Source organism: Pongo pygmaeus, chromosome 6 (assembly GCF_028885625.2).
Source record: "Pongo pygmaeus isolate AG05252 chromosome 6, NHGRI_mPonPyg2-v2.0_pri, whole genome shotgun sequence".
In the NCBI taxonomy this organism is placed as follows: domain Eukaryota; kingdom Metazoa; phylum Chordata; class Mammalia; order Primates; family Hominidae; genus Pongo; species Pongo pygmaeus.
In genome coordinates this window covers 20,536,506-20,553,360 of record NC_072379.2, presented here as the reverse complement: position 1 = coordinate 20,553,360, position 16,855 = coordinate 20,536,506, and the positions used below count along the sequence as shown (strand labels likewise).

Here is a 16,855-nt window from a genome sequence, read left to right as displayed (position 1 = left end):
GGCATCCCTCATGACTTGTTTTCTTAAAAATTGATTAAGCCCCAGATTATTAAATTTTAATATGAGAGTACTTTTAATTTTCGTGTTTAAGATGGTCGGCAATTATTTAAAAAACTAAAGAACAAAGATAAATTATTTTCTATCTTGAGACTGTAGTGGATTTTTTTAAGAAGCGGGGGGAATGTTGAACGTTACCATGGTTTTATATCATGATTTTGAAAATAGAACGATGCATTCATTAACCGTGAGGAGAAATAAACGGGAAGTCTGAGTTTTGGAAGTAAGTCTGGTTCCAGACATGTAGTTAGATCAGCCTACGTTCCTTTCCTTTTGTCTTTATGAGACTACTGATGTTGCCTGAACTACACGTTTGGCAACTAAAACTATGCTTTCTTTTGTAATTTCTCATTTGATCTTTTTTTTTTTTTGAGACAAGGTCTCTCCCTGTCACTGAGGCTGGAGTGCAGTGGTGTGACCATAGCCATGGCTTACAGTAGCCTTGAACTCTTGGACTCAACTGATCTTCCTGCTTTGCCCTCCCAATTAGCTGGGACTATAGGTGAAACCGTGCCCAGCTAATTTTTTTTAATTTGGGTTTTTTTTTTTTTTAGGGACGGGGTCTCACTGTGTTGTCCAGGCTGGTCTGGAACTCCTGTGCTCAAGTGATCCTCCGACCTTGGCCTCCCAAAGTATTGGGATTACAGGCATGAACCACCACGCCCAGTCTCTCTTTGGTTCCTTTTAAACGTGAGTTATTATGAAAGTCTGTTCTGCACTATGAATTGTATCACATTAAGAAACAAGACACTATTGGCAGAAGACTGTGCTAGTCTTTGCTTCATACTATTAACTGATGAATGAGTGCTGAGATGGGAGGTACCCTGCTAAAGAAATGGAAAATAGGCTGAGCACGGTAGCTCACGCCTGTAATCCCAGCACTTCGGGAAGCCAAGGCAAGTGGATCACCTGAGGTCAGGAATTGAAGACCAGCCTGACCAACATGGTGAAACCCTGTCTCTACTAAAAATACAAAAATTAGCCAGGTCTGCTTGTGGGCGCCTGTAATCCCAGCTACTCAGGAGGCTGAAGCAGGAGAATCACTCGAACCCAGGAAGCAGAGGTTGCAGTGAGCTGAGATTGTGCCATTGCACTCCAGCCTGGGTGATGAGAGTGAAACTCAGTCTTAAAAAAAAGGAAACTAAGTTAAACATTTTAAACTTCAAAAAAGTTGATCTCTAATTGTGCCTTTGTTAAAATCAATGACTAAAATACACTTTGTATATCTATGGTATGTGAGATTTTTTTTTTTTTCACTCACTTTGGCATTTGACTTGAAACTGTCTTATCAACCTTGGCATTGTGATTGATGGCATGGCTTTTGGGGTCAGATGAGTTAAGTCAGAATCCATTTCTGCCATTTATTTGCAATGTGACCTAGTACAAATTACTTAAGCTCATTTGCTTCAGTTTTCTCATCTGTAAAGTGGGAACAGTAGTATCTACCTAGCAGTGTTGCAAGGATTAAAAAATATGTTAAGTGAAGCGCTTGGCACGGTGCCTGGGAATGGCATGTTCTAAGTGGTAGCTGTTAAGAATGCTCTCTTCTCACTCCTTCGTCCTTGTCACCTGGTTTTTGCCTCTATCACCCTAGTGAAAGGGGTTTTGCTTACATCACTATTGATGTCTTGATTGCAAAATTATATGGATGCTTTTCTGCCTTTTCTCATTTGATGGGGTTGACTCTTCAAAAAGAAAATTTTTTTCCTTTTTATTTTCATTTTTTGAGATAGGGTTTAACTCTGTCTCCCGGGCTAGAGTGCAGTGGTGCCATCACAGCACACTGCAGCCTCAAACTCCTGGGTTCAGGTGATCCCTCCACCTCAGCCTCCCAAGTAGCTGGGACTACAGGTGTGCACCACCACACCCAGCTAAATTTTGTATTCTTTGTAGACACAGGGTCTTCTTGTGTTTCCCAGGCTGGTCTCGAACTCCTGGGCTCAAGTGATTGGCTGGCCTCAGCCTCCCAGAGTGCTGGAATCACGGGCAGGAGCCATTGTGCCCTGCCAGATTGACTTCTTTATGCAAACCTATATCATTTATTGGACCGAAGTAGAACTTAATGGTTAATGCATGGGCTCTGGAGGCCAACTGGATTTGAATCCAGGTTCACTTCCCGTGTGATCATGGGCACATTAGCTGACTTCTACATGCCTTAATTTCCCTATCTGTAAAATAGAGATGTTTTAGGGATCATACATAATAGGTGCAAAACTCTTAGAGCAGTGCCTCTCTCAAAAAGTAGGCAATGACAGTAGACGTTATTATTGTTAAGCACCTTCCTGGTGTCAGGCACTGTCCAAGGTAGGAGGAATGCAGAAACAATATCATGGAAATGAGAGAGAATTCTTTTTTTTTTTTTTTTGAGACAGACTCTTGCTCTGGTGCCCAGGCTGGAGTTCAGTGGCTTGATCTTGGCTCACTGCAACCTCCGCCTCCCGGGTTCAAGCAATTCTCCTGTCTCAGCCTCCTGAGTAGCTGGGATCATAGGCGTGCACCGCTACGCCCAGCTAATTTTTGTATTTTTATTAGAGATGGGGTTTCATGTTGGCCAGGATGCTCTCAAAGTCCTGGCCTCAGGTGATCCACCCCCCTTGGCCTCCCAAAGTGCTGGAATTACATCTGTGAGCACCCGGCTCAGACAACAATTTAATTTGGCTGAAGGAGGCAGTGTCAGTGGGGATGGAGTGAGAGCTGCCTTTGAGAGACACTTAAAATGGGAAATGATAGGACTTGGTAACTGGTTGTAGGAGAGCCAGAGTGTCAAGGATGACTGGCAGGAGCCGGGCGCAGTGGCTCACGTCTGTAATCCCAGCATTTGGGAGGCGGACGCGGGAGGATCGCTTGAGCCCAGGAGTTTGAGACCAGCCTGGGGAATGTGACAAAATCCCATCTCTACAAAAAATACAAAAATTAGCCGGGAGTAGTAGCATGTGCTTGTAGTCCCAGCTACTTGGGAGGCTAAGGTGGGACGATTGCTTGCGCCCGGGAAGTCAAGGCAGCTGCCATGCTCATACCACTGCACTCCAGCCTGGGCACCAGAGCCAGACCCTGTCTCAAAAAAAAGAATGACTGGCAGGGATCACTAGGCAAATGATGGTGTTTTTCCTTATGGGAAGGAGCCAGTTTGGTGCTTTGGGATAAGTTTTGGCCTTGATGGCCTTTGGGTCATCTAAGGAGATAGCTCCAGTAGGTGACTGTTTAGATCTGGAGGTGAGTAGGTACATAAAATGGGATTAAGGCATGAATGAGCGTGTCCCCCTTGAGCAGAGGCCCCAGCTGGAACTTGGAACGCCAGCTTTTGAAGGAGCCTGAGAAGGAAGGGGTGGTCAGATGAATGTTAAGAAAACCAGGAGTGTAAGCTGGGAGAGGATCCACCCCACTTCTGTGTCAGATGCTGCAGCAACATGAGTTAGGGACTGGAGCTCCGGCTTTGGACTTAGCAGCCCAGAGATCACTGGAGACCTTGAAGTTCTCCTGTGTCTTCGTTGCTTCTCACTTGTCTCTCTGAAGGTTCATTCTGCCTGCACTGCTTTACGGTGGGGCAGGAAGATGGTTTCTGCGCAGTGCTCGGGGCAGCTGGGTGCTGGAGCTTGCACAGGGTCTCTTTGATACCAATAAGTGTCTTCAGCTCTAAGTGTTGGATAATCTAGCATCGCGTCGATGACTGTCGTTTACTAGGCTCAGGGTTTGTAACCCCGGCCTTAAAGCTCTTTGAGGGTCTCAGACATCACAGGATATTTGAGAAATGCTACTTTCTGCTACATGAAGGTGAGTTTCTGTCATTCTCTCTTAGCACAAGTCCGATATGTTTCCTTTGGTTGGCGTAGAGAGCAGGCTTGCTTCTCCCATCCTCTCTTCCTCACCTTTCAGAAACTTCCTATTTAACCTAAGGTAGAAAATCTCATTTAAGATGAACGGTGGGCCTGATGTGGTGGTTTGCTTCTGGAATCCCAGCACTTTGGGAGGCTGAGGCGGGTGGATCACTTGAAGTCAGGAGTTTGAGACCAGCCTGGCCAACATGGTGAAACCTCATTTCTACTAAAAATATCAAAACTAGCCGGACGTGGTGACATGCGCCTGTAGTCTCAGCTATTTGGGAGGCTGAGGTAGGAGAACCGCTTGAACCTGGGAGGCAGAGGTTGAGCAGAGATCGCACTGCTGCATGCCAGCCTGGGTAACAGTGCGAGACAATATCTCAAAAAAAAAAAAAAGAACAGTTTAAAACTACAATAAAGTTAGTTTAAAACTTGGACAAGTAGCCATGTGGCGTACATATGCGGGCTTTGGAGAGAGGGAGAAACTTCCTGTGTCTGTGGCATAATGAATGTTAACTTACTTTTTTTCTGATAAAATGTTATTAAGTTGCAAAATTACATTTTTTTCCACCATGTTGGCCAGGCTGGAGTGCGGTGGCATGATCATAGCTCACTATAGCTTTGACCTCCTGGGCTGAGCCAGTCCTCCCCATCTCAGACTCCCAAGTAGCTGGGCCATTGGTGTACACCACCATGCTTAGCTAATTTATTAAAAAATTGTTTTTTGTAGAGACAGGGTCTTGTTGTGTTGGCCAGCCTGGTTTCTAATTCCTGGCCTCAAGCAATCCTTCCATCTCAGCCTCCCAAACTGCTGGGATTACGGGTGTGAGTTATTGTGCCTGACCAGGAGGCCTTCCTCCTTTTTTTTTTTTTTGAGGCAGAGTCTCGCTCTGTCGCCCAGGCTGGAGTGCAGTGGTGCTGTCTCGGCTCACTGCAAGCTCTGTCTCCTGGATTCATGCCATTCTCCTGCCTCAGCGTCCCGAGTAGCTGGGACTACAGGCGCCCGCCACCACGCCTGGCTAATTTTTTGTGTTTTTAGTAGAGACGGGGTTTCACCATGTTAGCCAGGATAGTCTCGATCTCCTGACCTCATGATCTGCCCACCTTGGCCTCCCAAAGTGCTGGGATTACAGGCGTGAGCCACCGCACCCATCCGGCCTTCCTCCTTTACTAGCTCCTTTCCTCCCCTTATATTAGGTTGGTACAAAAGTAATCATGGTTTTTGCCATTATGTATTGGCAAAAACCGCGATTCCTTTTGCACCAACCTAATTAACTGTGTTTTTGTTAACTCATGTAATAAAAAGTAAGCATCTCCTCCCACACCTCTGTCCCTTTCACCTGAACTAGTAGTGTTTTGAAAGTTTATAACACAGCCTTCTCCTGGCCATCTTTAAGGAACTTGTGTTCTTGCAACCTGTGGGTTGCTTATTATTAGGGTAACCTGGATATTGCCTTTTGCTTATGTAAAGCACCATCTGTTGTTTACCTGTTGCCTCAGTTTCTCCATCCCTGTTCTTCTCACCTCGCCAGATGGAAGACTGTGCAGAGCACAGTTTTCCCTGAGAACTTTTTTTTGAGATGGAGTCTTAGTCTGACACCCAGGGTGGAGTGCAGTGGCGTGATCTCGGCTCACTGCAACCTCTGCCTCCCGGGTTCAAGCAATTCTCCTGTCTCAGCCTCCCGATAGCTGGGATTACAGGCGCACGCTGCCACTCCCGGCTAATTTTTTGTATTTTTATTAGTGACTGGGTTTCACCGTGTTGCCCAGGCTGGTCTCAAACCCCTGAGCTCAGGCAGTCCATCCGCCTCAGCCTCCCAAAGTGCTAGGATTACAGGCATGAGCCACTGCGCCTGGCCGATTTTATTCTTTTTTATGGCAGCTGTATGTGATATTTTAGATCCTGTGGGTGTTTTTTTTGTTTGTTTGTTTGTTTTGAGACAGAGTCTCACTCCGTCACTCAGGCTGGAGTGTAGTGCACGATCTTAGCTCACTGCAACCTCCCAGATTCAAGCAATTTGTGCCTCAGCCTCCTGAGTAGGTGGGACTACAACCACGCACCACCACACGCGGCTAATTTTTTGTGTTTTTAGTAGAGACAGGGTTTCACCATGTTGCCCTGGCTGGTCTCGAACTCCTGACCTCAGGTGATCAGCCCGACCTCCCAAAGTGCTGGGATTACAGGCGTGAGCCACTGTGCCTAGCTCCTGCTTTGTTTTGGTGGTTGTGGGGGATAGGATCGCACTCTGTTGCTCAGGCTAGAGTGCAGTGGCGTAATCATAGCTCACTGCTGCCTCAAACTCCCAGGCTCAAGCCATCCTCCCGCCTCAGCCCCCCACGTAGCTGGGACTACAGCCGTGTGCCACCATGCCCAGATCTTGTTTTTGATAGGTACAATACTGGGGAGAAATCCTACTTTATTCAGTTGTCCCCTGCTATTGTTGGATATGTAGTTTTCCATTTTTTAACAATTGCAAACACTCCAAAAATAACTCTGAGTAGTTAAATCTTTGGAGCAATGGGTGTTTCCTTAGGTTTAGTTCTTAGAAGTAGAATGTTGGAGATAAAATATGCCAGATTTTAAAACTATTGATATGTATAGCCAAGTTGGTCTCCAGAAAGTTTACAACACAGCATTTCCGTGCCCCTTTTTAAGGAACTTGTGTTCTTGTAACTTGTGGGTTGCTAGAGATATCTTTGGGATAATCTTGGTATTGCCTTTTGCTTGCTTAAAGTGCCATCTGATGTTTAGCGTCTTCACTGAGTTAGTCTCAGAGATCTAAGGTACTGTGCTGATAGATTTTCATCACATGTTCTCACATGCTTGTGAATTTGCCTTTTGGCCGTGTTCTGTTCACCCTAAATCCCTGGACTTTTCAGAGAGGCAGCTTCCCAGCGGTGGTCATTTCTTTCTTCATCTTGGTCAATACCGGGACGCCCTAATTGGAGTTGGAATGAATTTAGGGGGAGGGGTCAAATAGTGTGCTTTCTTTTATCTCTTTTTCTTTTTTTTTTTCCTAAACAGAACTTAATTTATTCATTAATTAAAACTAACATTTGCCACTGTGACGCTTACAGAAATTTTCTTGTAACTCTTTGCAGAGGGAATACATTTATTTAGTCTTCATTAATTTCTGTTTGAAAACGCTTGTGAATGGTAAAAAGGAATTTTAAGTTTGTAAAATGTTTGGAATCTTAATAGTTTTATTCAAACATTCTTTTATTATTATTATTATTATTATTATTATTTTGAGATGGAGTTTTGCTCTTGTTGCCCAGGCTGGAGTGCAATGGCACGAAGTCAGCTCACTGCAACCTCCGCCTCCTGGGTTCAAGTGATTCTCCTGCGTCAGACCCCTGAGTAGCTGGGATTACAGGCACATGCCGCCATGCCCAGCTAATTTTTGTATTTTTAGTAGAAACGGGGTTTCATCATGTCGGTCAGGCAGATCTCGAACTCCCGACCTCAGGTGATACACCCGCTTTGGCCTCCCAAAGTGCTGCGATTACAGATGTGAGCCACTGCGCCCGGTCCATTCTTTCGCTTTTTTAGTGACTATAATTGTCCTGTGCTGGAAGTTTCCCTAAATTAAATTGGCTTATGTTGACAATATTTGCCATTTTGTGGGTATTTCTGTTGATATAATTGTTTAAATTCTAGTGCGATGTGCTTTTAATGACTATTAGTTTTCCTTGAAGTAAATTCTAATTCAGATTTTTCTACTGTTTTTCTGAATGTTTCATAATTGTTCCAAGTGATAAATGGGTCCTATTCATTTTTATATAAGGCTAAGGTTTTGGGCCAGTTGTGGTGGTTCACACCTATAATCCCAACAGTTTGGGAGGCCAAGGCGGGCGTATCACTTGAGGACAGGAGTTTAAGACCAGTGGGGTCAACATGGTGAAACCTTGTCTCTACAAAAAAAAGACAAAAATTAGCCAGGCATGTTGGCATGCACCTGTAATCTCAGCTACTCAGGAGGCTGAGGCAGGAGAATCACTTGAACCCAGGAGGCGGAGGTTGCAGTGAGCTGAGATTGTGCCCCTGCACTCCAGCCTGGGCGACAGAGTGAGACTCTTGTGTCCAAAAAAACAAAAAAAAAAAATTAAGTTTTTGTTTTTGCTCAATAAATTGAACTCTGATTTACTGTTGACATTTTTATTTATGAATCCTATTAATCTTAACCTAACTAGTGTTGTTTCTAGATTATTATTGTTATTATTTTTGAGATGGAGTCTTGCTCTGTCACCCAGGCTGGAGTGCAGTGGCGCAATCTCAGCTCACTGCAACCTCCGCCTCCTGGGTTCCAGCAGGTCTCCTGCCTCAGCCTCCCAAGTAGTTGGCATTACAGGTGCGTGCCACCACACCTGTCTGACGTTTGTATTTTTAGTAGAGACAGGGTTTCACCATGTTGGCCAGGCTAGCCACAAACTCCTGACCTCAGGTGATCCACCCAGCTTGGCCTCCCAAAGTGTTGGGATTACAGGCGTGAGCCACTGTGTCTGGCCCCATTTACTTTAAATCATCTCTAGATTACAGTACCTAATGCAATGCAAGTACTATGTAAATCGTTTTTATACTTTTTTGAAACGGAGTCTTACTTTGTTGTCCAGGCTGGAGTGCAGTGGCACGATGTTGGCTCACTGCAACCTCTGCTTCCCAGGTTCAAGGGATTCTCATGCCTCAGCCTCACGAGTAACTGGGATTATAGATGCACACCATCATGCCCAGCTAATTTTTATTTTTTTTAGTAGAGATGGGGTTTCACCATGTTGGCCAGACTGGTCTCGAATTCCTGGCTTCAAGTGATCCACCTGCCTCAGCCTCCCAAAGTGCTGGGATTACAGGCATGAGCCACCATGCCTGAACTCTTGATTTCTTTTTTAGATTGCTCTCTGTTGGCACATAGAAATGCTACTGATTTTTGTAGGTTGATTTTGTGTCCTGCAACTTTACTGAAAATTGGTCTATCAGTTCTAGTTTTTTGATGGAGTATTTAGATTTTTCCAAATATAAGATCATACCATCTGCGAACAAGGATAATTTATCTTATTCCTTTCCAGTTTGGATGCCCTTTATTTCTTGTCTGATTGCTCTAGCTAGGACTTCTAGTACTCTGTTGAATTACAGTGGTGAAAGTGAGCATCCTTGTCATGTTCCAGATCTTAGAGGAAACGCTTTCAGTTTTTCCCCATTCAGTGTGATACTAGTTGTGGGCCTGTTGTATATGGCTTTCATTGTGTGAGGTATGATCCTTCTAAGCCCAGTTTTTTTGAGGGTTTGTATCATGACGAGATATTTAATTTTATCAAATGCTTTTTCAGCATCAGTTGAATGGATCATATGGTTTTTGTCCTTTATTCTGCTGATATGATGTATCGCTTTGATTTATCTGCCTATGTTGAACCGTCCTTGCTTCTAAGGGATAAATCCCACTTGGTCATGATGAATGATCTTTTTAATGTTTTGTTGAATTTGGTTTGCCAGTATGTTTTGGAGGAGATTTACAACAATCTTCATCAGGGATATCTGCCTGTAGTTTTCCTTTTTTTTTTTTGATATGTCTTTGGTTTTGGTATCAGGGTGATACTGGCCTCCTAGCATGAGTTTGGAGGTACTCCCTCTTCCTCTGCTTTTTGAGATAGTTTATGTAGGATTGGTATTAGTTCTTCTTTTAGTGTTTGGTAGAATTCAGCAGTGAAGCTGTCAGGTCTTGATAGGTTGTGTGTGTATAGGAATTCATCCATTTCTTCTAGGTTTTCCAGCCGGTATGCAGTTGCTCGTGGTAGCCTGTAATGATCCTTTGAAGTCCTGTGATGTTGGTTTAATATCTCCTTTTTCATGTCTGATACTATTTCTTTGAATCTTGTCTCTCTTTTTTCTGAGTTCGCCTGGTTCAAAACACCAACTCTTTGTTTCATGGATCTTTTATATTTTTTCGTTTCAAATTTATTTATTTATGCTCTGATCTTTATTTCTTTTCTTCTACTAATTTTGTGTTTGGTTTGCTCTTGTTTTTCTAATTCCTTAAGATGCATTGTACGTTGCTTTTTTGATGTTCTTCTACTTTTTTATGTAGGTGCTTATAGCTATAAACTTTCCTCTTAGTATTGCTTTCACTGGATCCCGTAGGTTTTGGTATGTTGTGTTTTCATTTTCATTTGTTTCAAGACACTTTTTAATTTCCTTCTTAATTTCTTGATTGACCCACTGGCCATCCAGGAGCATATTATTTAATTTCCATGTGTTTGTATAGTTTCCAGAATTCCTCTTGTAATTGATTTCTAGTTTTATTCCATTGTGGTCAGAGAAGATACTTGATATAATTTCTTATTTTTTTTTAATGTTTTAAGACTTGTTCTGTGGCCTAACATGTGATCTGTTTTTGGGAATGATCATGTGATCTGTTAGGTCCATTTGGTCTGTAGTGCAGATTAAGTCATTTCTTTGTTGGTTTTCTGTCTGGATGATCTGTCCAATGCTGAAAGTAGAGTGTTGAAGTCTCCAGCTATGATTGTATTGGGGTCTATCTTTCCCTTTCGTTCTAATATTTGCTTTATGTATCTCAGTGCTCCAGTGTTGGGTACATATATATTTATAATTGTTACATCATCTTGCTGAATTGACCATTTGACCTCCTTTGTCTCTTTTTATAGTTCTTGTCTTGAAATCTATCTAGTCTGGTTAAGTATAGCTACTTCTGCTCTACTCTTTTTTGGTTTCCATTTGCATGGAATATCTTTTTCCATTTCTTTATTTTCTTTTTTTGAGACAGAGTTTTGCTCTTGTTGCCCAGGCTGGAATGCAATGGCACGACCTTGGCTCACCACAACCTCTGCCTCCCAGGTTCAAGTGATCCTCCTGCCTCAGCCTCCCGAGTAGCTGGGATTACAGGCATGCACCACTACACCTGGCTAATTTTTTGTATTTTTAGTAGAGTCGGGGTTTCTCCATGTTGGTCAGGCTGGTCTTGAACTCCTGACCTCAGGTGATCTGCCCACCTCAGCCTCCCAAAATGCTGAGATTACAGGTGTGAGCCACCGTGCCTGGTTATTTCTTTATTTCCATTTGATGTGTGTCTTTATAGGTAAGGTGTGTTTCTTGTAGGCAACACATCTTTGGGTCTGGCTTTTTTATTCATTCAGCCACTGTGTCTTTTGATTGGAGAGTTTAGTCCATTTACATTCAGTGTTGTTACTGATAAGTAAGGATTTACTCCTGCCATTTTGTTAGTTGTTTTTTGGTTGTTTTGTGGTCTTTTCTTCTTTCTTTCCTTCCTTCCTATCTTCATTTTAGTGAAGGTGATTTTTCTCTGGTGGTATGTTTTAATTTATTTTTATTTTTTATGTATCTGTTATAGGTTGGGCTTTCTTTATAGGACAATGAAAACATTTGAAAATTGATTGTGAAGATTGTTGTTCAATTCAGTGAATATACCAAAAATCATTGAATTGTATACTTTAAATGGGTGAATTGTATGGTATGTGAATTATGTCCATTAAAAATATCAAGAACCTTTCTTTTTCTTTTCTTTTTGTTTTCTTTTGAGATGGAGTCTCGCTCTGTCCTTGAAGCTGAAGTGCAGTGGTGTGATCTCAACTCACTGCGCCTCCACCCTCTGGGTTCAACCGATTCTCCTGCTTCAGCCTCCCAACTAGCTGGGACTACAGGCACACGCCACCATGCCCAGCTACTTTTTGTATTTTTAGTAGAGACGGGGTTTCACCATATTGGCCAGGCTGGTCTTGAACTCCTGACCTCATGAGCCACCTGCCTTGGCCTCCCAAAGTGCTGAGATTACAGGCGTGAGCCACTGTGCCTGGCTTCTCAAGAACCTTTCATATGGCAAAAGATACCCGAAACCATATTAAAGAAAACCCAGACTTGGATTAATTATATGTAACATATAAAACTGTTAAAGGCTTAGTACCCAAAACACAAAAGGAATTTCTAAACATCAATAAGAAATAGACTAACACCCTATTAGTAAATTACCAGAGGATTCAGGCAGTTCACTTAAGATTGGGCCTAAATGGCTGAAGAAAAAAGCGGAAAGATGCTCTGTTTTGGGGAGATACAATTTAAAATAATAGAGATATCATTTCACATCTGTCTTTTTGGACCAAATTAATATGCCTTAGGAAATCAAGTGTTGGCACAAATCTCATGGAATGGAGCAGGCTCCTTCATTGCTGGGGAAGTGTAAACTGGTTGATCTCCTTGGAGCGTGGTCTGACAATATGAGGTTGAAGACAGGCCCTACTCTGTGACTTTGTTGTACTACAGCCACTCTTGTACCTGTTGCAGTGCCCTTGGTGGGTAAAACAGTAACAGGAACCCAGCTAGGCCCCTCACACTGGGATAACTCAACCACAAAACAATTACATATATACATCAGTGAAATTCAGCGAACTAGATCAACAGAGATCAACAGAGATGTCAGAAAAACAATGTTGAGTGAAAGTGGCATGGAAAATGTGTTGCTGTTGATTTTTAGGGGCTGTTGATGCATCTCTTTGTCTCTAAAATTTAAACGCTGATACAGACTTTTTTAAAAATTGCTTTTTGCTAATGTTGTCGCAGTCTGCTCATATTTATAAGTGCTCATTGTGTGCCAACTACTGTTCTAGGGGCCAGGGGCCAGGGCTGTAGCCGTGAACAAAACAGGCAAAATCTCCACTCTCACTGGGCTCATAAAAGAGGGATGACAGATAGTAAACAAGTAGGAAAATAATTGTGCTCTTGGTTGACGCTAAACAATATGAAGGAAATAAAGCAGGGGCTGAGGGTGACCAGGGAAGGCGTGCAAAATCTCCACTCTCGTTGGGCTCATAAATGAGGGATGACAAACAGTAAACAAGTAGGAAAATAATTGTGCTCTTGGTTGATGCTAAACAATATGAAGGAAATAAAGCAGGGGCTGAGGGTGACCAGGGAAGGCGTGCTCTGAGGAGCTGCCTGTTAAACAGAGACTTGCATTTTTTTTTTTTAATTGAGACAGTCTCATTCTGTCCCTCAGGCTGGAGTGCAGTGGCGTGATCTTGGCTCACTGCAAACTCCGCCTCCCAGGTTCAAGCGATTCTCCTGCCTCAGCCTCCCTAGTAGCTGGGATTACAGGTGTGCACCACTACACCTGGCTAATTTTTGTATTTGTATTGGAGCGGGGTTTTGCCATGTTGGCCAGGCTGGTCTTGAACTCCTGACCTCAAGTGATCCACCCGCCTCGGCCTCCCAAAGTGCTGGGATTACAAGCATGAGCCACTGTGCCCAGCCATAGACGTGCGTTTTAAGAAGAGCAAACGTGGAAATGTTTGGGGAAAGCATCCAGGCAGATACAAAATTTTTCAGCTACATCATGGTCAAAAATGGTAAGAAGCATTAAATACTTATGAATAAACTTAATAAAAGAAGCGCAAATGTTAACACTGAAAACAGAAAACATTGTTCAAATAAGCAGCCTAAATAGACAGAAAGGCCTGCAAGGCTCTCGGACTAGCAGACAACATTGTTAAGAGAGCAGCACTCCCCAAACCGATCCACAGATTCAGTGAAGTCCCTGCCAGTCCCAGCTGATTTCTTTGCAGACATTGACAAGACGATCCTGAAGAATAGCAAGTCCAGTGTGGCCAAAGCCCAGGAGGGAGGAGGGGAAGTGGATGGCGATGCAGTCAGGGAGATTGGCAGGGCTTCTGAGTCCTGAAAACCCTGTGGGCCATGACAGGGAGCTATTGCCGACCTCTCCTAGGTCTGGTAGAAGCCTTAGGAGCTTTTAAGCAGGGCTAGGATGGCTGTGAGCTATATGGCAGTGAGCAGGACAGAATGTCGAATAAATAGAATTCAGCTTTTCAGTGGCAGGAAATGAGAGCATCCTCACTTTCTTTCTGTACATGTTGTTGTGTATATACTTGTGTCACATTACTGACCCACCTAAACCTTTCCTTAAGTGATATGGAAGTAACACTTAAGTGTTACTTATTTTTAAGTATTTATTATAGAATATTTAGAAGATTGAGGCTGGGTACAGTGACTCACACTTGTAATCCCAGAACTTTGGGAGGCTGAGGCAGGAGGATTGCTTGAGGCTAGGAGATCAAGACCAGCCTGGACAACATAGCGAGACCCCATCTCTTAAAAAGTAATAAATTAGCCGGGCATGGTGGCTCATGCCTATAATCCCAGCACTTTGGGAGGCCAAGGCGGGCAGATTACAAGGTCAGGAGTTCGAGACTAGCCTGGCCAATATGGTGAAACCCCATCTCTACTAAAAATACAAAAATTAACTGGGTGTGGCAGCACATGCCTGTAGTCCCAGCTACTCGGGAGGCTGAGGTGGGAGAATCACTTGAACCCAGGAGGCAGAGGTTGCAGTGAGCCGAGACTACACCATTGCTCCAGCCTGGGTCACAGAGTGAGACTCCGTCTCAAAGAAAAAATAAATAAAGAAAGAAAATTAGCCGGGCATATTGGTACACACCTTTAGTCCTGGCTACTCGGGAGGCTGAGGTGGAGGATAGCTTAAGCCTGGGAGTTCAAGGCTGCGGTGAGCTATGATCGCGCCACTGCACTCCAGCCTGGGTGACAGAGCGAGAGACCCTGTTTCTTAAAACACACACACACACACACAAAATATTTAGAAGATTCAAACTGAAAGAGAATATGTATTCAGGATCCTGCCACTTTGAGGTAATGGCAGTTAACATTTAGTGTTTTTTCCTTCTAGTCTTTTGAATGAAGTTATGATCCGACATTTCTCAAATTCAGTAATGAGTGCCCATCCCACCCAGCTCACCCCCCAACACCTCAAAAGCAAACAAAAGAATCATAGCTTTCCTGTTGGCAAGTCAGTCCTTGAGGCTTCTGATTCATTTCTTTCAGGTGGAGCTGATCAGAATAATGTTCAGCATCAACCCCCTGGAGAACCTGAAGGTGTACATCAGCAGTCGGCCTCCCCTGGTGGTCTTCATGATCAGTGTGAGCGCCATGGCCATAGCTTTCCTGACCCTGGGCTACTTCTTCAAAATCAAGGAGATTAAATCCCCAGAAATGGCAGAGGTACAGTATGCTCTGACTTCTCCCGGGCTGGCTGGTCCTTGTGGAGTGGGGCAACACCCTGTGGCTTGCCATATAGCTTTCTTAGGTTTTGGCCTTTCTCTCCTAGTGAGAAAGATCAGTATTTATTCAGAATTTACTGTTTTCCATCTCCCCAGGACTCACTTTGTTAGGAAATACCTAGATGGGTATTGTTTGATTTAAATATGCTACCAGTTTCAGTTAGACTATTTCAGCAGTGAAACATGCACGTTGGAGAGTACATTTGTAAAATGATCTGTGTCAAAAAGCTGGAGACCTCACCTCTTTAATATTCCATCTCAAATGGGTTCATTGCTGTTTTAGAAAACAACGTTTGGTATTTTAAAACCACATATCATCATGGAGTTTTATCAGTTGTACTAATGGTTTTTTTCATGAGATAAGAAGGAATCCTAAAGAAATTCAAAAACAGGGCCTAATTTCCAAATATGTTTGTTTTTTGTTTTTTGAGACAGAGTCTCACTCTGTCACCTAGTCTGGAGTGCAGTGGCGCAATCTCAGCTCACTGCAACTTGCACCTCCTGGGCTCAAGCGATTCTCCTGCCTCAGCCTCCTGAGCAGCTGGGATTACAGGTGCCTGCCACCACGTCTGGCTAATTTTTGTCTTTTTAGTAGAGACGGGGTTTCGCCATGTTGGCCAAGCTGGTCTCGAACTCCTGACCTCAGGTGGTCCACCCATCTCGGCCTCCCCAAGTGCTGGGATTACCGGCGTGAGCCACTGCACCCAGCCTAATTCCTGTCTTTTAGTAGGTTCCTTGGGTGCCTTCTCTTATTCTTTTTCCTTCTTCTTGGATTTGTTGGTGGGTGGAGGTGGGGGTGGGGGTGGGGCTGGGATTGCGTGGTTGCCGCACTGAGTATGCCTTGCAATAGAGAGGAGAGTTCTGTTCCATGTAATTGAGATCGTAGCTTTCTCTTGTGCTCTAGGGCATTCTGGATCTTAAGTGATCTTGGCAAAAGGAACCGCCTACACATGTGAACTCTTTCTAGCACAGTTCAAGTAACGAGTTTTAGCTATTTCTACCATGTAACCCTTTCAAAGAGTTTATTACTAAGAGACATACTGGCTGGCTTAATTCTCCCTCTTTTCTGACCCTGCCTCAATCTTTAAAGGTGGTGAAAACAGGCTGCCCCCACATCAGGGCTGAAAATGAATATTCTACTCAAAACTAAAGCTCCACAGCCTCCTGCCATTTCTTTCCCGCAGAGCTTGAGTCCATGTTGAGCACTTGGCCAAGGCCAGTGGTTGCAATGAAGCCTGGATAATTAGCCCTTAATAATCCAAATTAGGCCTGGTGGCTTTAGCCGGCTGTTCAACGTGGACTCCAGCTCTGTAGGAACGCATTGTTGAGATGCTTTGGAACTTTGGTTATGATTAGTTTCGTGATTTTTATTTTCAAATGAGGATCCTAGGTTGTAGGAAAGGCAGTGGTGTATGGGAAACATTTGGGGCTGTGAATCAGAACTTAATGCTGATTCTACCTTGAACTAGAATTGGAGAGTCCCTAATTTGCCCTGGGCCTCAGTTTCTTCATGTCTAGGACTATGAAGGACTGAGACTAGAATGTTCATTTTCAACCCTAATGTACTAGAATGGTCAGTTGAGTTTGTAGGTGTTAGGGAAAATGTAATTTGATAGACGCAGTTGCAGTCTTACTAAATGTCACATACAGTTAAACTGATGCTGTAAGGGTAGACTTACTGGGCTGGGTAGGGGTTGCTCGGATGACTTTTTTTTTTTTTTTTGAGATGGAGTGTCACTCTGACACCCAGGCTGAGGCTGGACTTCAGTGGCGCGATCTTGGCTCACTTCAGCCTCTGCCCCGCTTCAAACGATTTTCGTGCCTCAGCCTTCCAAGTAGCTGGGATTACAGGCATGCGCCACCATGTT

The 16,855-nt window shown here is 43.7% G+C and overlaps 1 protein-coding gene across 5 annotated transcripts in view; it reads left to right on the top strand.

Moving 5' to 3' along the window:
• The window catches only part of TMEM248 (transmembrane protein 248), a 37,292-nt gene that overhangs the window by 5,892 nt on the left and 14,545 nt on the right, over nucleotides 1-16,855 (top strand). For 3 of the 5 annotated variants that reach the window (XM_054495072.2, XM_054495075.2, XM_054495074.2), the window contains exon 2: nucleotides 14,752-14,928. In XM_054495072.2, the coding sequence (XP_054351047.1) occupies nucleotides 14,770-14,928 (159 nt within the window). In that variant the 5' untranslated portion in view covers nucleotides 14,752-14,769. Of the gene's footprint in view, nucleotides 1-611; nucleotides 748-14,751; nucleotides 14,929-16,855 lie in introns of all 5 variants that reach the window. The other 2 variants (XM_054495073.2, XM_063668317.1) reach the window with 1 other exon arrangement.